General features: G+C 46.1%; 1 protein-coding gene across 2 annotated transcripts in view; it reads left to right on the top strand.

Moving 5' to 3' along the window:
• Positions 1-17,375, top strand: part of CHAT (choline O-acetyltransferase) — a 91,978-nt gene extending 74,603 nt beyond the window's left edge. For both annotated transcript variants that reach the window (XM_061550718.1, XM_061550719.1), the window contains 4 exons: positions 4,196-4,367; positions 8,366-8,428; positions 9,311-9,448; positions 12,331-17,375. In XM_061550718.1, the coding sequence (XP_061406702.1) occupies positions 4,196-4,367; positions 8,366-8,428; positions 9,311-9,448; positions 12,331-12,699 (742 nt within the window). In that variant the 3' untranslated portion in view covers positions 12,700-17,375. The remainder of the gene's footprint in view (positions 1-4,195; positions 4,368-8,365; positions 8,429-9,310; positions 9,449-12,330) is intronic.
• The last annotated feature ends 3,516 nt before the right edge of the window (positions 17,376-20,891 follow it).

Raw genomic sequence — 20,891 nt, 5'->3', positions numbered from 1 at the left:
ACCCAGTTGTTATGTATTGACTGACTGACATGACTGGTAGACCACCTGTGCTCCTTACGGTACCAGCTTCCTGTATTTTATCCACCCCGCGCTCCGCATTGTGAGCGTCGCTCCTCTGCCAACCGTTGTTGCTGGAGGGCAATTGCCCCCAACTGCCCAGTAGCAGCGTCCTTCACCAGCCTCCTCCGCTGGATAAATACCCACATGCACAATGCGTGCATGCATGCACATCGCATGTCCATACACTCAGCAGCTCCACCGAACATTTCCTCGCCAAAAAAAACTCGCCCACGCCCGCACATCAGAGTTGCGGAAGGAAACGGCTGGCGTGCAAAATCGATCTTCTCTTGTCGTGTAGTGCTTGGTAAAGTCAATCGCTTTAAATAAAGAAGGAAAATCAAAATGGAAAAAACTATTGAAAAATAGCACCCCTGTTGTCAAAGGCGCTGCCAAAATGTTCAATCTTATTAGCGAATAGTACTTTGGTGTTGTTTTGGTGCATTTTATGACGCCGTTTAGAGCGGAATCAAATGGGCATAGTTGAGTCAAAGTGTCTCTCTGCTCCACCGACCCCGTGGGGCGGTTCCCATCGCTGTCGGCATTCCTGTGTCGGTGGTGGCCCACGGTGCATTATTTTTTTATTGTTACAAAATGCGAGCTCGTTACAGCGCGTTGCATAGCTCACTCACGCAGGCGACGTAGTTCACAGAAATGATCCCAACGCAACTGAACCATTTAAGAGAAGGGGAAGGGTGAAGGATAGGCCAATGCTTTTTTTATTCCAGAGGGATGAGTTAACCTTTGAACTCGTAACGATCTTCATTCGTGATCTTCCTCGGTGAGTTTGTGCTTTGACCACAGCGCCGGACGGTTCGTTAGCCACCACGCTTGGCCAGTTCTGACAGAGCCTAATGAACCGCGGTGGCTCGGAGATGTTATCTACCTTGCCAGGTATACAGGAGGTCGTGGGTTCGATCCCGACCCTGACGCCTGCTATATATTTGGAGTTTGCGTGTCTCGCTCCCTCCCTGTGGTCTTGTGGATTTTTCCCCGGGTCCTCCGATTTTTCCCTTCACATTTAGAATCAACGTCACACGTTCAGACTTTAGAGTATGTGGCTGCGCTGATAAGCCGTTTTGTTGAGCTATCATTTGTGGCCAGGTCGCCTCTGAAAAAGAGTGATATAGCTCAATGGGCCTTACCTGCTAAAATAATCATTTAAAAAACAGTTCAGAGTTTATAGGTCCACTTTGTATGGATGTGACAGTTCGACACCTGATATGGTGATATTCTCGGAATTTATGAAACTAAAGAAAAGGTGCCGCTAAGTGGACTTGAAGGGCTCTTTATGGTATCATCGTATGCAATAGTAGGCCATTGTGTGCCAGTGTCTTAGCACGAATCTGGAATATGAAAGCATCTGCACTCTTCTATGGTGAAATAACAGCTGTCCTTGGGATATGATTGGATTCAATATTTAATTAAGCTTACTAGAACTTGCACCTAGTCAAACAAAGAGAAATGCTTCTAGCAATAGAAGTCCTATATGGGTCGAGAACCTATATAGATGTCAAACTATTGTCAGATTGATCATCCTCTGAATGATCCAGGGAACAACTGACATTCATCCTGGCTACGTCCGATATAAGTAGTGAGTAGAATCTGACCCAGTCCTGGGCCTTCCCTAGGTCAACTCAGACTTCAATCAAGAGGCCCTAGCTGATGTCATTGTTCTAAGCACTGGGAAGACAAAGGTGACCGAACGTGTTGCTGGCAACATCACCCCCTTCGCGTGTCGTGCCGGCCTTCATAGGTGCCACTCGCTAACAGCACTTGCTCAAACAGTATCTTCAGGCTTTACGGGGGGTCTTGGTCTTGGAGCTACGAACCTATGAACCTGACCTCCCGAGTTCGACTCCCGTTCACGGCCAAAACCAGTGACGATTATTTGAACCGGTCCTGGGCCTCCCCTAGGTCGACTCAGCCTCAAATGAGTAGCTGCTGCAGTATGCAAACATCGCCACCAGGGAGACTAAGGCGGCTGGGCGTGGTGCTGGTCACCCACCCCCTCGTGTCCCGTGCCGGCCTTTATAGGTACTCACTAACAGCAAGCTGAGTTTTGTTTTTATCTTTGGGGTATGGAAGGGAATGTGCGAGTGTGTACATAAGTAGTGGGTGTGTCTGTACATTAGTTGGTGTGTGTGTGCATGAGTAGTGGGTGTGTGTGTGTACATGAGTAGTGTGTGTGTGTGCATGAGTAGTGGGTGTGTGTGTGTACATAAGTAGTGGGTGTGTGTGTACATTAGTTGGTGTGTGTGTGCATGAGTAGTGGGTGTGTGTGTGTACATGAGTAGTGTGTGTGTGTACATGTGTAGTGTGTGTGTGTACATGAGTAGTGTGTGTGTGTGTACGTGTGTAATGAGGGTGTGTGTGATGTGTAAACATCGCCACTTGGGAGACTATGGACGCGATGTTTGGCCACCCACCCACTCGTGTGCTCTCTAACAGCACTTGTCCCTAACAGTCTGTTACCGCTATACGGGGGATCTTTGTCTATGTCTGAACACTGTGATTGATTTACATCTTCACAAACACATCTTGACTTAAAGCTTTCGCGACTGCAGGAATTCATATTCTTTGGGTCTTTCGGTAAAGTGACGTAGATAGGTTCAAAGAAAATAACAAAATATAACAAAAAACTACGACGTTTCGATCGCAACACGCAAAACTACGACGTTTCGAACCTATCGACGTGACTTTACCGAAACACCAAAAGAATATCTTCACAAACCTCCACTATACAACATAGTGAAGTAGAATAAAAGCAACTCCCTTCGACTGAATTATCGTGGAAAGCCTTTGTCCAGGAGTGCATAGACAAAGGGGTGATTACTACACGAGTTTATTATATTTGTCCCGTCACATAGAAGCGCAATAGATGGTATCTATGCCTCGACATTCATTAATCTCGTGTTATACATGGCTGATCTTCAAGTGCACCTCTTGTGTATACAGTTTACGTCTCTTACCTTAATTCTCCTGGCAATCTGTGTATTTATAAACAGCATGTGCCTCGATTAAAGTCTGCCTTCTCTTATACATGACCAATTTGAGATTAGGCAGCCCCCTATCATTTAAACCATCTCTTATCCTTAGTGGCTCAGTGTTCTGACACAGACATCAGCATCTGGCCCCTTTATTCAAATGTTGCTATAATAATTCGTGCCTATCTGTAGATATGTTCATTTTCTGGACATGTCTGCCATATCATGTGGATGAATGGACGATAAATGTGGGGCTTGTGCATGTATATATCTATGTAGACATGCGTGTCGAGCTTCGTCAAGGAGCAAAAAACGTCTCGCAAAACTCCGGTGGTCATTCTCGCAGCGGCTTTTGGCTGGCCATCGAACAAAGACGGTCACCGCAGCGCGCGCTTTTAGATGAGCTTCCGCGACTGTCTGGAACGCTCTTCCTTCCGATATTAGAAAGCGACTAGAGCTATGCTTCGATTAGAAACTCATTTCTTGAGAACTGATTTTCGTGTTTAGTTTGTTATTCTCCCCCCGCAACTCCGATTAGCACGGTTGGCTACGTACGGTGCGAAAAAAGTTCAACGTACATACATGGAGAAATGAAAATTATTTAACGTATTGCTCGTCATATCTTTTGTACTATCAATCACAGTGTTCAAATACACATTGAAAGTCAAAGTGTCTTCCTTATCAATGAAATCACGGTTTTTTTTTCTCTTCACATGTAAATTCTCAGAGATATTTAGTTTGAGGTCCGAGAGCGAATTATTGTGCATCATGGAAGGAAAGCACATGCAGTGAGCCACACCACTATCCACGAAGCCTAAACAATTCGTTAAATAATTGTCAAGTTTGAACACGATGCAAAAAATACTATCCGTGGATTTTGATGTCACAAATGACATCGTAGTTACTTATTCTAGACATGTTTTTGTCCGTCTAAAGTTTATAACTGGACACTGTTTCAACTGGTGATCTGCTCGGGCAAATATGTTCGACATACATACGTCGTTTAACACGAGGAAGCTGCCCGATATTTAAACGGTGCCACCACGGCACTCTCGCGCGGTCATCAGCTCTCTTCCCTGCCACAGTGTTTCTCAGTCGCACCTCCTCAAGGCCTCTCTGCCCGCTACCCACCCCCCGCCCTTCCTCTGCAGGTGCCACGGGCGGCTGGTGTCTACGTACGAGAGCGCCTCCTTGCGCCGCTTCCAGGAGGGTCGCGTCGACAACATTCGCTCTGCCACGAGGGAGGCCTGGGATTTCGTGCGAGCCATGGGCAGGTCGTCGGCGAGCCTCGGCGAGGCCGGGGAGGCAGCAGCCGGCGTGTCCGTGAGTACACGGTGGAGAAGGGGGAGTCTGCCGAAACGTCGAGATCTTCATTTTATTTCCGATGTTGCTGTTGTTGTTGTTCTGAGCCTGTACATTTTCACTGCTGGCCAAACGTATCTCTCGTTTTATTCAATCACTTCATTTATTTAGTAGAAACGTGTTCAGTCGTGGCCTCCGAATTATTTGACGTCTTCTCACCATCTCTCCTGCCGTCTTCGTATGATTAATTGAGCGCTATAATCGCAGTGGCAGGTGCTTGGCCAGACGCCACGCTCAGCTAATTCTGAACTGGAGTCTCATGATGACCCAGTGCAGTGTTTCTCAAACTTCTTTGGCCCGCGGACCACTCAACCGATGCAAACACCCAAACCCCACACCCCTGGTGACGAAACGCGTTCACTTCTCACTCAATACCACTCATACTAAATTGTCCATATTATCGAAACATAAAAACTTTTATTTTTAAACGCAGCTAACTTTTTTTTGTTAAGGCGTTTAGATCTTAGGGTTAGGGTAGTTCAATCAGGGTAAGTTTACCTTAATTTTTAAAATGAAATCTCATGAGTTAAATTTGCATTCATATCCGAAACAAAGGGTATAATAAACATTGTCATTATTTGTGGATCAACCTGCATTTGCATCACGCGGTCTGATTTTTTATTTATTTGACGAGTCAAATCCTCTCCTCCCCCCACCCCCCCGGCTAGGATTTGAACTCGCATGCTTTCTGGTTGCGAGTCAGCCGCTGAAAACCGCGCAGTGTCGCATCGGGCCACAAAGGGATCGGTACAAAACAGGGCCAGATTAGAGCTTTCGTAGGCGCTTCTGTTTCGTAGGCCTTGAGTGCAGTGTCAGATTCAGCTGTTATAAAGGGACCCTAAATAAAATAAAATAAAAACATAAATATTAAAACACACATTTTTAGCTTGCATAGTAAAGTAATTATATTTTTTCATTTGCTATAACGCCAGATAATACGAAAAATCGTTAACCTTAAACACCCAGTCGTTCATAAAAGTTGAAGGCGGTATAGAATTATAGTAATAGAGCAAGTGCAGAATAACTGAACCGGAATTGATAGCTTGAAAGCATTTAGCGCGGGGCCCTTTAAAGTGCGGGGCCCGTATCATCTGTAGCTACTTTTGCTACTGGGATAATCCGGCACTGACTGAGTGATAACAACGCGACAGTTGGTACCGCTGCTGTCCCATGTGACCACGACCGCCACTGTCACTCGCTTGTTTCACGCGGACTTTGTCCAGCCGCTGGATAGATGTTCATTATTTAGTCTGTGCCCTCATTCAATGGGAACGCGCTGTGTGCCGCATATAAGCAGATCTCACTTGAAACGCTGTGCATATCCTTGCTATATAGATACATTTATTCAAGAAGATATAATTGGTTAAATGTTTTTTATCATACGAATAAAAAACGTGCTCAAAGTTTTCTTTCGTAGACCCTTTAGTTTTCGTAGGCACTGTGCCTATTGGATAACACGGCTCTGTTATAAGATTGTTCACACACACACATGAATAACTGTGAATAACCAAACCAATAATATATAGCCATTGTCATTCACATGAATACATTAACCCTTCGCTCCAAATTGGCTCACAAGTGTATCCCTCTATTTAAGACCGAAACAGGAGGATTCATGGTGATGCTGGTTGAAATTACTGGCGAAATGTCGTACTCGAATTGTAAATGTTGTGGGTTTACACTCCAACACACAACCGGTGTACTGAATTAGTAACGAATCGACACGTTTTGTTTACGTGACAAACCTTACTAATTGGCTGTGTCGGGTGGTGGCGGGTTTAACGACACATTTATATTCACGCGATCTAACCCCCCCCCCCCCCCAAAAACCCCTCTACTATGGATGATATCGGTCGCAACAGCCTACGTGTTAAACTGACGCACACGTATATAGCGACAACAGAAAATCACTCAAAAAGCGACACACAGCGTGACCTTCTGATGAAAATGACCCCGTCTGTACCGGGAGGGGGGGAGGGTCACATCGGTGTCTCGCGCAAGTCTCTTAATAGCACGCGGCGTATGACGTTAAGTGAAAAAACGGAGGGCTCGTGGTGGGGGTGGGGGGGTGACGGACTCCTCCTGCTGCAATGAAATTGCCAAGCGTCCGGTCTGCTCATAATGGTGCCTTTCTGACTGTGCCCCTAATACTATGACTTGGGAAGTGGGGGTATGGTGGATCAGGCGGGGATGAGAGACTTCACTTTGTGCAAGATGGCACTCATCGTCTGAATAATCAGATCTCTCAAGGGTGTGTCTGACCCCAGTGTAAAGGGAAAACACATTCCTGTGGAAGGAGCTGGTAGGAATGTTGGGTTGCTCGGTCAATGGCCAGGGTCAACGGCGGCGTGGTGTATTTCGCAAATATGGCCGACTGAGGGCAGGCACAATCCGGCATGAGTAGGTTAAACGTTGAGTTTTATAAGGGCACCACGGGGTGACCAGCTCCTCCCCACCCAGCCCCACCCTCCCCACCCAGCCCCTCCCCACCCTCCCCTCCCCACCCAGCCCCTCCCCACCCTCCCCTCTCCACCCAGCCCCACCCCTCCTATTTTTGGATGCACGACGGACGGACGGACGGACGGACACAATAATCCCCTGTGGGCTGGTGGAACCAGATGGTTCCTACCAGTAATAATTTCTACATACATTGGCATTACAATAAGAAGTAGGAAAAATAATTCCACTTATTGAAGTAGAAATGTAATAGTATACGTTGACCCATACAGTTTTTCTGTATTTGCGATCACCGCTGTCATGCGATGGTGATTTAAGCCTTGTGTTAGAGTTTGTTCCTGATTAAAACTGTCTGTGACGGGACATAATCCATCACAGGTAGCTCATTTCACATGCCAACTAATTTTTTGCATCTAAAATGTAATCATAAAATTGTTTTAATGATTTCTTTATTGAAAGGACGTCTACATGTTCGACCTCCCCATTGAATTACAAAATAACTTGTCCAAGTAAATTACAACTTTTCAAGTTAAGAAAGTTAATTAGAAACGTGGTATAACGCACGTTTAGAATGATGATAGTTCTGCGTGGCATAGCAGTTACAGGTACCAATAGAGTGGTAGCTATGACAAAAACAGGTACTACTTCTGTGAAAAGTAAAAATTTGTCCCATGCATATTCAAGCCCCTGCCATGAAAATGTGGAATTTTTGCCACTGATCAGAACCATTATTTGATCAGGGCACTGCCCCATACTTGACGGCTGATGATTATACTTCAACCACTAAAATTGATTTAAGTTCTATACCCTCACAGGTGTGGGTTTCGTCCAGATATTAATTTTATCCCATTACAAAAACGCCTCCCTGGGGAACTGAACCAAATATTCGGAGCACGACCCTCCTGGGAGTCTCCCTTACCGGGGTGAGGCTTCCTTGGGGTTCCGGAAAAAAAGTGTAAATAAATAACTCAACCGTCCAATGATTTCTCCATACCCCCTACGACTTCACTGCAAATGATTACATTGAGGAAACAGCTGCGTGGGTCAAGAGTGCTTTGTCATATGAGCACGAAAGCGTGCGAACTACCTCTGAAAAGGCACCAACAAAAAAAACCCATAAAACCCTGTGTAATTTCCCAAATACATGCAACCTTCTTGCCCCCTCTGCCTCTCCCTCCCTCGTGCAAGAATTCAGGGCTCTTTAACTCGTATCAAATAAGGCCAACGACTGGAAATAGGATCTTACCCTGGAGCAAACGCCAGGGAGAACATTTCATATATATACAAAAAATATACAGTCCAGGAAATGCGTTTAATCATTTTTCAACGCCAAGCCGAGCTTGCCCCCAATATCTGCCTTTTCCTCTCCGCTCGCCTTAAGTCTCATTTTTGATCCAGTGTAACCCCTCCACTGCCTACACTCCCTCCTCCCTGCCACTTTGTTCAGCTTTTCATAAAGGGACTTCTCCTCTCCCCTTGTGACCACAATTTCCTCCGTTCAGGATGCTGAGAGAATGGAGCTCCTGTGGAAGGCGATAAAGGCACAGACGGATTACACCATACTTGTGAGTGATTATATCCCGTATGTGTGTGTATGTGCATATATACACAAATATCTTATTGGCTATAACCAAAATCACAAATGAATGCACCCGATCAACGTACAATCTCGGACGCTCGGCAGGATTCAGTCTGGATGGTGTTTGGATGGGTGATAACCATGAGCAAAGGACATGTGCAATAGGCATTGTGGGCAGAAGAGGGCGGTGCGGCAAAATCCTTGACATTTTCACCCCGAAAGCCATTGCTGGATTAGGCTATGTTTAAGTACAGCAATTGTTTTCATGTTTTAAAACGTTCTGTCATGTAGATGTAACAATGACATGACCCCAATGGTGATACCACGTGGGATATGTCACAGCGCGCATCTCGTTTCCGTGTTAACCCATTGTTGACCCCCTCTGCGCGTGTAACACGGTTAGAAAAGGGAGCGCTCAGGCCCACTTAGGGAGCCAGGCACACAAAGTGGATTCGCCAGTGGGGACATGCGGCTCTGGCATAAAACTCCGGGCTGGTCCGGTGCCGGCAGCACGGGTTACAATGGTCACGGAAATGAGAGGTTGTGTCGGTGCGTCAGATGCTCATATAATTGCAGGAACAGATGGATTAAAGAGCATACGCACGTGAAATATGTGACATTGGCTGTTACGAATAGCAAGCGGGCTTGAGCAGGACATGTCACCAGAAGGGATGATGACCGGTGGTTGAGACTAACGATGGAATTGCAGCCAAGGAGGTGCACACCACACGGATGTAGCAATGAAATCGGCTCGTGTGCAGAGGTACAACGTTACATCGTGGGGCAGCGAGAGATAGCGACGGTTTGGGGAAGTCTTCATTCAGCAGTAGGTTGATCGCGGATGATGATGATGATGATGTTGTCTCAGGCTATAACAGGAATGGCCATTGACTGTCACATGTTGGGGCTACGGGAGATTGCGCGCGAGCTGGACCACGATCTGCCCGAGGTGTTTAAGGACATCACCTACATCCAAAGCAACCTCTTCGCTATGTCCACCAGCCAGGTGTGCGCTTCCCCTCCTCACCGCATCACTTGTGTTATTGATTGATTTGTTTGTAGACGCGGGTGCAGGTTCGGGATTTGGTTTCACACTGTCGGAGATATAACGTGAAGTCAAAGTAAATTCTTGTCTGTGCACCTCAATGGGCGCCAAAGTGGCGAGATGTTAGCTACCTCACCTGGTATACAGGAGGTCGTGGGTTATATCCCGACCCTGACGCCTGTATATTTGGAGTTTGCATGTTCTCCCCATGGTCGCGTGAATTGTTTCTCCGGGTCATCCGGTTTTTCCTTCCACATTTAGAAACGTGTGTTTAGAATATCATTAGAATGAAGAGCTGTGGTGAGGCCTTCCTTCATTAACGGAGCAAGCTACAGGACACATCTAAACCAGGTTTTAGAGCTAAAAATGTGATACTGGGTTAAGTTCCATTTAAAACAAACATTATTGGGCTTAGTGCCTGCCTTAAATGTAAATGCTTGTTGTTGGGGGTTAAATCTCAGGTTGAAGAAAACACATTCAGATCATCGATGTGGGCCTAATTGAATCGATTCATTCTGTGAGCACCTTCCCGCGTGCGTGTGGGTGGAGCGAGTGGCAGCGGCGCAATACGCGCGACTCCGAGTTATCGATGACACAGCCGAGATCAATAATCTATTATGCGGCATGGGGAACCCCAGTCGGGGCCGATGGCGGTCATCCAGAGCCGAGTAGCATCAAGAGGGACCCATGCCATTCACCACTGCACCTGTGTTAATTGAATTTTAATTGGCTCCTTAATCATTCTCGGCCCATCTTAAATCATTTCTGCCTTACAGTCGGTAAAAATAATTGCCACGTGTGCAAATCGGATTTTTTTTACAATATTTTTGTTACAATATTATGCTGTTAATTGCACACTGGAAAATGTGCACGTTTTTTACATTCGAAGTTTTGGCGTTTTCAATTAAATTCGCGTCGCCAGATTTCGGCACTGTGATCAGCTGAGCCACCTGTGATATCACCGGGAATTATTTGTCACCGGACCCTCAAGATTGCCCAGATTTCCAGTTACTGTACATCGCTGTCATGCGACTCTTGTGACGTTTGTTAAAACGAAAATAACTAAACTATTTTTGTTATTTTGCTAGGTAAGGCCTACTGAGCTGTACATCTCTTTTTCAGAAACGACCTGGCCAGAAAGGATAGCTCAACGAAGTTGGCTTGTTACGTGGAACTTTATAGCAGCCAAATACTCTAAATGCATGTTTCTAAATGTGGAGGGAAAAACCAGAGGACCCGGAGAAAAATCCATGCCACCACGGGGAGAACATGCACACTCCAAATGTACGGTGTCAGGGTCGGGATAGAACCCACAACCTCCTGTATACCAGGCGAGGTAGTTAACATTTTACCATCCTCCCGCACGCATCGATATTCAAAGCCAAGAGGGTTAATGTTGCTTTCTTAAGGTCAAGCTCTCTTGACTGATATAGAAGTAATGCATGCACCTGTCAGAAGGAAAGCAAGAGATGTATTGTGCTCAGAGTTAATATTTTTTGTGGTCTCCATTTAAACTACATTGGAAGAGCAGAGATACACATTGTTTACTTATTTACCAAAATATACTTACACAATTACATCCCTATTCAATTTGAAGCTATTGAATTGAGCAGTTCACCAGCTTGTCTCAGATAACGGCTGTGGAAGTTGACATTACAGAGCTACGTTCGCAAGTCAATTCGATAAGCTCTTTTTCCCCGACGGGGTTAACCCTTCTTGTATACTCTGCAGTGTCCATTGCATGTCAATACCATTTACATATTTAATTAATAGAGCTGAAGTATGCCGAATTAAGTGAATTGAATTTAATGCTTTTATGCAGTCATAGGTGACTTGCCCTTGCCCCGCACCTCCAATTAGCACAGTTGGCTACGCTTGGTGCGAAAGAAGTTCAACATACATACATACTTGGATGAAACTATCCACTCACTACACCGAAGAAATGAGTGTATGGCCGCATTTGACCCCCACAATATGTGGCCCCATAATATTGTAATGACATGATGATACCTGCTGGTTAGAAAAGGGAAGCACGGTTACAGGCAATGCTAAAACAGCATCCAATCCGAAAGGGAGAGCTATCTGGGCCAAAGGTAAAGGGCGGGGCTTGCCGGGATGCTTCGGGAACCCACTCGAAGGTTCCATGATAGGGCGTGGCCAGAGGCAGAGCCTAGCCGCGCCTGCGGTGACATAAGTGTGGGCGGAGGAGGACTCGGGGTTCGTGTGTGGAGTCTTGGGTCCGGACTGCGTCGCTACTCGCCGTGATCTCTCTCCATCGTCCGGCCACGTGGAAGATCTCCTGCGGGGTTCCATCACCCTTCCCGGCACGCCGCCAGCCAGCGACAGAGCCGAGAGTGGACGGGTGGAACCACGCCGTGTGATCGACCGTGTGTGTAGCCAGTAGAGGCGCTAACATCTAAGTGTTGTACTCAGAATGAGAAGATAAGGTTGGCCTGTGTTGTGCCCGTGTGTGAATAAAGAAGTACCCTCTACACGATGTGTAGCGGAAGTCGCACATTACAATACCCAGCCACCTCCAACTCTCGTATAAAGAAAGGAGTATATTTCTGCATAGGATCGGGTGGTAACGCTTTGGTTATTGCAGAACACTAGAGACTTGGGTGATAAACATTTGATTCCCAGCCACAGCTCACATCGGTGGCAAGTGACATCTCCCTAGGCCATCCTTTCACCAGCCCGCACTTACCAGCATGATGAAATATGGTGAAAGAAGCCCTGACTGACACAGCTTAGGGAGGCCCAAAATAAACGAAAATGTATTTAATGCAGGAGTAATGCGCGTGTGATTTATCAGTGCCATCCCTCTATCCCCTGAACCCCAGATCCCCACCACGATGGACGCATTCATGTGCTATGGCCCCGTGGTGCCGGATGGCTACGGGGTCTCCTACAACCCCAAGGACAACCACTTCATCTTCTGCATCTCCAGCTTCCACTCTGACCCCACCACGGGCTCGGAGCACTTCTCCCGCGCGCTGCACGACAGCCTCGATGAGATGCAGGCGCTGTGCGAGAGGCAGAACAAGCGCGCACAGCGGCCTGCCACGACGCCTTCCAAGGCCCCCGCTACTGCCCCCGCCACGGCCGCCACCACCACCACCACCACAAATCGTGGCACAGTTCCGGCCGTGGCTTCCGCCGTGGCCAGCAATGGATCTTCGGCAATTGCCGGCGCAAAGACCAAACAGTGAGAAAGTTTGAGAGCATCGACTTGGGGCGAGGATTGAGCAGGGATAGAAGTCATGTAGAGGTTGTTATCAACAGGACTAGGCAGGTATACGGATAATGAGACATTTGCATTATGGGACATGCTGATTATGTATTCATCACCCATAGGGCTACACAGTACAGATATATGCGTGTTTACACAGGGCATTCACTTACAAACTAGTCCACCATAGCATGAGGTTGGTGCCAGACTGGACAGACTATATATGAATGTACAGAGACTACTATGTACTGGTCTTTGATAGGACTAGAATGACCAGTATGTCGGTCTAGACCAGGGGTAAAAAAAACTAAAAATTTCAAGACTCTCAATGCACGTGGTAAATACGAGATGGTGGCCCTTAATAACGTCACGAAGCAGCGGTCCTTGAAGAGTCGCGTGCGTCTCCGGAGCCGCAGGTTGACGACACCTGGGTCTCGACAGATCTATGACGAACTCGATCGTGCGTTTACAGATTGATTCTGAATGTTACTTGGCAGGTATCGGTATAGGCATTCATATGGGCGGTTCCACAACAATGTGACGATAAGTACAGCGCAGATGTATTCAACACGGAGGTGAAATGGCCTCTAACACCCTGCGCAAGGACATTTAGAAACTATACAAGCCCAAATTATGATTGTTAAATTATGTGATCATCTGTCCCGTGATGTAATTCCATTATCGTGATAATGAGAATAGGTTTTCCCCTTTTTTCTGTCAACAAAATAAACTGAAACCTTTTTACAAGGAATCATGTCTGCATTAACCACAATACTTGTGGCCAGAATGCAAACAAAAAACATACTCTGATAAGAAATGCATTGTCTTTGAAACTGATTGCTCCACACCAGAGACACCTTTCTTTTGAGCCTAGTCAGCGAAACTCAAACATGATTAATCGAAGCAGAGATTTGACATCAGAACTCTAATAAAATGCAATTGACATAGCTGCCAAGGGCCATTGGAAAATTCGGATTCCCCACTCGGTTCATAGACACTTGCAAGCAGCTATACTCCAAACCCTCCTGCGACAGTCAAACCCAACAGCTTCCAACTGAGTCGAGGCACGAGGCAAGGCATCCCCCCCCCCCACCTCTTTTCTCTTTGCACTGGAATTCAGATCCAGTCTAGGCATTTTCGGAATACGCAAGGCGATGAAAGAAAAAAAATCAATCTCGACGCAGACGACATCCTGCCAACCGTATCCGAACCCACGACCTCTGGCTGTGATTTGAATTCAATGACATCGGAACTAATGCCACTTTCCCCAGTCTCTCCCAAGCCTCCAGACGCACTCTCGCCATTCAGATGGTGGCCAACCCAGATCAGATATCTAGGTGTAAATAATCCCTCCCCCCCCTCCCCACTCTCTTCCAGAGGAATTCCCCACCGCACCTACAGGATATCTCGACTTCGCTTCCTACATGGAATTATATCCCTATCTCCCGAACCATACCCACCTTCCTGTCCACTCAACCTAGTCCCCCCCACCCCCACCCAGAAACCCCTAGAAGGCTCTGAAACAGAAGGAAGTAGTTGACTACTGTACCCCCCGAATAGAAGGCCTCAAAATGAGAGGAAAGCTCTTCGGTCTGTAGTTCCCTAACACCCCCCTCCACTCATCTGGCAGCCGCTCCTGGACCCCCCCACCCTCACCTGTTTCTTTTTTACTTCCTTCCCTCTACTCCCGTCCCATACTTGAGTATAAATGCCCCCCCCCCCTCCCCACTCCCAAACGAGTACACTCCTTACAGAAAGAGTCGCTGCCCCAAAGGACACAGCCTGTAGAATACCCCCCCCCCCCCCCACTTCGAGTGTAGTCTCTCGCAACCGCCGGATACACATTGAGTCCATTTTTTTAAAATCTTAAATTCACAACCTTCCAATAATGAGTCAAGCTTCTCTCACTACAGCACCACCTGGCATGATGAATGCCACGGAGTTGTAAATTGTTCATGAACGATTTGTTTATCAAATGTCAAATTTACAATGTGGACTGTCACTGGCACCTAAAAATCAAACAAAATCTTGTTTTTTTTATTGAAAATATTCACGAATGAAGAGTGAGGCATCTGTCTTTAAATAATTTAATTCTCATCAGTGTTACATAATTAATACATCGGGAAATCCAATCTTGATATTTTGTCCCATTAAACCAGCATTTTATTAGGCTTTGGGGCTTTCGTTTCTTTTATATCTCAAAGTGCATTTTACAGCCCTGTACTTTTAATATCAGGGCAGTCATCTCCTGCATCAGTGAATATACAGTTTTGCTCCAGTTGGTAAGGTCTAATCTGTCCAAGTGCTGCTGCGTCAGAAGGTTGCCAGTTCAAATCCTGGCCAAAAACATGAACACCACTTTGTAGAAAGTCGGCAGTGGTTGTGCTTTGGTGAGATTGATACTTCGCATTGTAATGTGGAATTAACACCACGAGCTTGGGGGCACCGATAGAGATGGATACCATCACATGCTGATTTGAGATTTTAAATTGACTTCAGCTCTCGCTTGCATAAGAACATTAAAGGGTCTTAATGGCTTTGCGCATTCGAGCTATATGATGCAGACTCTAGCAAATAATCCTGTACTGTGAATTATTTATCATTGATTGCAGGATGGGTAGAGCATGGTGGGTTTACCAGTGATGGCCTAACAACCCTGCCGCTCAGCCAGGTGTATTTGGAAAGGTGTTTGCCACGCGATTCTCCACCATGTGCAGAGTTGGCTGTGCTTTCATGCAAGTGCTTGCATGAAGTGCTTTGTGTTGTGCATTTCCAAATACACAGAAAGCATTGAGTCAGCCCAAGGCTACACTCAACTTCTATTGAGAGACATTATTGTGCGCAGTAACAAAGAGCAAGATTGTGTGTGTCTGCTTTTAGCATTAAAGAGCCAAGAGAATGGTGACCTCTTGGTTGGGCATTGCTTGGGGTTTAATGCATAGTGGCATGAAGTGACATGGATGAACTGAAAAAGGCGAAAGTGAACAAAACAATGGCAGTAGCTTTCCTGAAAGTCCGTTGATTGACTGCGTTTCCAGAACTTTCACATGGAACATGCAGCACTGCGTGGAATTCCAATGTGAATCTGTCACGTTTGTTTCTGCACTTACGTACTTATACTTTCCATGCGTGTGTTCTTATATGTGCGTGTTGAAAATATTATGCCACCAATGCACGAATAGTGTTGGCAGTATTAACGAACTGCAATATTTCATCTGGTTTAGACTGTGAATAAGAAATAAATATAGCGATGGTAAAGAAATGACGTAAATGAAAACCTCTATCTTATATATATAAATGACTATATTGTCAAATGTTATAGAAGTATATGTACACATAAAAAATAAAACATATATTATACAAACACGTTAACCTACTAGATGTGCAATATATCACAGATGCATGTGTATATACATAGAAATATACATGCTCAACTCTTTATGGGAATATTCCCACTCCAAAACTTCACTACCAATGTCATGAACCTGCACTTCCAAAACCAATTATTCAACATTCATGCCATTATAAACTAGGGCACAGCTCCAATAATAACCTTACATGAGTTGCGATTCAATTTCCCATGCTGCATTAGTTTATCGTTGAGCAAACTCATTCCCACCTTCCACAATGACCTTGATGTTTGTAATTATTCTGGTAGGCTATTGAAAATGGTCCTCCAGTGTTTCCTGCCACACTTAGAAACATGCGTTCCGAGTATTTGGCTGCTATACATTTCTGCACGATGAGCCACTTCGTTGAGCTATCATTCGTCACCCGGTTGCTTCTGAAGAAAGAGCTATTATACGATTCAGTGGGGCTTACTTGGTAAAACTTTTTTTATGTTTATCGTTTTTAAAAGGAAATGACATAGGTCAGTTCTTTTTCTCAAAACGAGTTGCTGTCATTTTTGCCATGGCAGGTTGCTCTGTCTACAGGTCCACATCTGGAACCCGCATCATTGCAAACTGTGGTTAAGTCTCATGAGCATGATAATATTTGGTGTGTAATTCACTGTACACGCTTATCAGCTGATCTATTTTATTGCACAAAGTTAATATTTGTAAATACACAAATAATTTTCTTTTTTCATGTCTTGGTGAATTGTGAAGAACCAAAAAGATGGTCCAGGATCTGCTTATTACCAGGAAAAACGATTTGGTCCATTTCTGTCCATGGGTCTCTTGGCACCCTCGGCACCCATGCAAATATTCCATCTCAAGGGAATATGGAGGTGATTTTTTGTTTATCAAACGAATAAATATTCACCAAATGACAAAAGTGCCAGTGCAAAAAAATTGAAGTGGTCGACCTTTTGACCCATGGACCAAAATGTGGTTTTAGGGATGATACAGATCTTTAAAGTTTACTATAATGATGCAGAGTTCTATTTATTTACCTCAAGTATGTTTTATTTAATTTCAACTGTTATCATTTGTACTAATATAAATGTGTTTACATCTTGCATATGAAGCTAGTTTTTTGTACCTAATTAATGTCATGTTACTCTTGTATATTTCTGTTCTAAAACTCATATTTATGTAAACTATTGTTCCTCAGGTCTTGTTGGCAAGTGATTAAATTCACCTACATTAACCTAGCATTCCATTTCAAAAGGCGTGTTGTTTCAATCTATGTATGTTGAACTTCTATCGCACCGTACACAGCCAACCGTGCTGATCGCAGTTGCGCTCTGTCACCTGGTTAAAACAATAAAGGAATCTAACTGGCCTTTTCTGATTTCAACTGACATTTTCATCATCGCGCGTCGCACACTGGGTTCTGTAAAGAAGCACGGCCTCGTTTGCATGGCGCAATGCAAATACCACGAGCCGACTTTGATTAACCTCCTCCAGTGGTGAACAATCCACAATCCCATGGTGGCGCCAGTGGCGCCAAAACACATTCCTGCTGTGGAGGGAGCTGGTAGGAGCGTTGGGTTGCTCGGTCAATGGCCAGGGTCAACGGCGGCGTGGTGTATTCCGCAAATATGGCCGACTGTGAGGGCGGGCACAAGCCGGCATGAGTAGGTTAAACGTTGAGTTTTATAAGGGCACCACGGGGTGACCAGCCCCTCCCCACCCAACCCCACCCCTCCCACCCCCCCACCCAGCCCTACCCTCCCCACCCAGCCCCTCTCCACCCTCCCCACCTAGCCCCTCCCCATCCTTCCCACCCAGCCCCTGCCCACCCTCCTTTTCAGTGAGCAGTTTTTTCCCATCTGCACTCCGCAGGGGGCTCAGGATTTGGTACGAGGGGCCATATACCGCTTTTAGGGCTTCGTAGAATCCCCTGTAGTCGCCAGTATCAGCGCAAACCTGAGTTTTTACTGCGAGGTTGGTCCACCACTCGTTCTGAATCTCTCGAAGCTTGCGCTGGATGGTGCTGCATTCCAGGCGGAAGGCTGCTTTTTTGTGCGGGCAGGATGGTCGGGCGAGGTGGGCCTGGTGTGCTGATCTCTTCTTTGACAGCAGCTCCTGGACTTCTAAGTTGTTCTCATCGAACCAATCTCTGTTTTTCTTCGTGGAGAATCCGAGGGTATCTTCAGATGTTTGCAGAACAACAGTTTTGATGCGGTCCCACAGCACTTCAGGAATCGGAGGCGAGTCTCCTAGGCAGCTCGGTTCCTCTAGCCTAGATCGTAAGCTTTTCCGGAAAGCTGCTTTGATCGCGGCAGACTGAAGGCTGCAGACTTTGAGCTTCTTCCTCGGGGCGCCACCGTTTCTTGGTCTGGGTTTAAAGTGAAAGCTGAGTTTGCAGCGGACAAGACGGTGGTCTGTGTGACACTCGGCGCTGGGCATTACCCTGGTGTGAAAGACATCTTTTAGGTCACGCTGGCGCACAAGGATGTAGTCTATGAGATGCCAATGTTTTGACCGAGGGTGCATCCAGGTTGTTTTCAGACTGTCTTTCTGCTGAAAGATGGTGTTGGCAATGGAAAGCTGCTGTTCCGCACAGAGTTCAAGTAACAAGCGTCCATTGTCGTTGCAGCTGCCCACGCCGTGCCTTCCAAGTACGCCAAGGATGACAATCTTGTCGTCAGCTGGGATATCCTGCAGAAGGCTGCGTAGGTCGGAGTAAAACTTGTCTTTATCAGCGGGATCTGCCTGGAGAGTTGGAGCGTACACACTGAGCAGCGTTGCGTGTTGTTGGTCACGAAGTGGTAGACGCATTGAGATGATGCGGTCAGAGTGGCCAGTTGGCAGGCTTGCAAGCTTGGTAGCGATAGAGTCCCTGATCATGAAGCCGACACCTGAACGGCGTCTCTCTGTCGCTGGTTTACCTGACCAGTAGAGAGTGTAACCTGCGCCATGCTCCCTCAGACTGCCTTCCTCTGAAAAGCGGATTTCGCTGAGGGCGGCGATGTCAACATCCAGCAGAGCGAGTTCGTGTGCAATTAAAGCAGATCATCGCTCAGGTCGAGTGCTGTCAGCTGAGTCTAGCATGGTTCTGATGTTCCAGCATGCGAGTTTGAGTCCTTTCCCACCTTTTAAGGCGAGTGGGATGCGCCGTCGATTCTTTGATGTAATTCGACCGCATATGAAGATGCCCGTTGACCGCGGTAAGCCAACTGAGGGAGGAGGAGACGAGCTTTGTTTAGGCCACCTTTTCTAGGCCCCTCTCCGTGTGGAGCAAGCAGTGCTGTCCCTAGAAAAGGCTGCTTGGTCGCTCAGGGTGCTGCCGGGTGATGATGTCGTTTCCAGGTCATCATCAGACGACCACTTGCGTCTGAGCCGCCTGCATGCAGGATTGAGACTGCGGCTGCCAGTGTCATCTTACACCTGCCGAGTTCGCCCCTTTCCCATCGCTACAGGACTTAGTGAGACCGGGGGGGGGGGGGTAGACGTGAAGATTTCCTTCTTGCCTGCGCAAGGAGCTTTCAAGTGGAGTGCAGTGTGCGCAGAACTGACCCCACCCTCTAAACCCGGGGTTCGTCTGCCATGGCCTAGCAAGCTGGGACGGTGACAGCGAGGTCCTCGGGCCGTAGGTTTTACATCAGAGTTTCCTTCTCCTAGGTAGACGGCCTTCCAAGGCTGAAGAGATCCACCTTCCCTGCTATTTCAAACCATAGCTGGTAGGCCACAGCCGCAGTCCACAGTAACGAAGTGGCGCGCCTTAGTCCCGAACACTTGGCCGTTGGGTCCTAACGAGACCCTTCCGCCCTGGCCGGTGACTCCGTCGTGGGAGTTCATTCGCCCAGTGATGCAGTGTTGACATCACCCCCTCGCGTCGTTTAGCCCGCCAGCTGAAGCGGTTTACCGGGGTGTGGCACTAGGAGCCAGACGTCAGAGATTTAGGAGATGGATGAGGACCAGTGTTTCCGTCCACTCAAAAATTGAGTGCAGCTACCAGAAAACAAAGGTACAACCTCTACCCAGAGCTCCCTACACCCCATAAATTTTATTTATAAAAAAGAAATCATCGCATCATGAATGCTTGCACGTGATATTCGTAAATACACTATTAATGGTCATTTAAATCACATTTAATTATTAAATTAAGCAACCTAATACTAATTACCATCAGCATCATGTATAATTCAATCATGGATTAGTTCAGCTCAAAAATGGGAACATATATTTAAAATACATTTTCAAGCCCAGTAATTAGAGAATCACTGAAGACTGGATGCAGCACTAAACAACACATTCCATATTAACACACTGAGAGCAGGATACATTCAGCTAAAAACAATCGCATCTCCCTAAGCATACTTTTATTTGAAAACATCTTCAAAATAAAAACTCATCGAATATAATTTCAAATGATTAGCTGATAATTGTCACTCAAAGGTAGTAAGTAAAATGTTAAACAATGTTGAGCAACATACGGGTAATGTAATTATAGCTTGTTTAATTCAAACCATTAATATTCCTGGACATCTATAGCTCAACACATTGCGTGTACATCAAACTACAAATCATGGTCACTGCTTTGAAAAACTCATCAACCAAAAGGTACGTTTTCAAAGTGTAAAGTAAAACATACGATAAGTTAAAGGACATCAGCATTTCCAATTTAGTAGTTAAAGGAATGCTCAACATTGTAACTTAACTACATAACCATTCCACACTGGGTATACTTTACCATCGATAACATGCAGTGTAATGTATGCATACATTTCTAAAAATAATTTATAAAACCTCCATTAACTCACACAGTACTGCCAAACCA

Source organism: Lethenteron reissneri, chromosome 12 (genome assembly GCF_015708825.2).
Source record: "Lethenteron reissneri isolate LAM-NWPU_2019-01 chromosome 12, ASM1570882v1, whole genome shotgun sequence".
Classification (NCBI taxonomy): domain Eukaryota; kingdom Metazoa; phylum Chordata; class Hyperoartia; order Petromyzontiformes; family Petromyzontidae; genus Lethenteron; species Lethenteron reissneri.
Note: the sequence above shows the minus strand (reverse complement) of the source record. Positions and strands in the feature narration are given on the sequence as shown.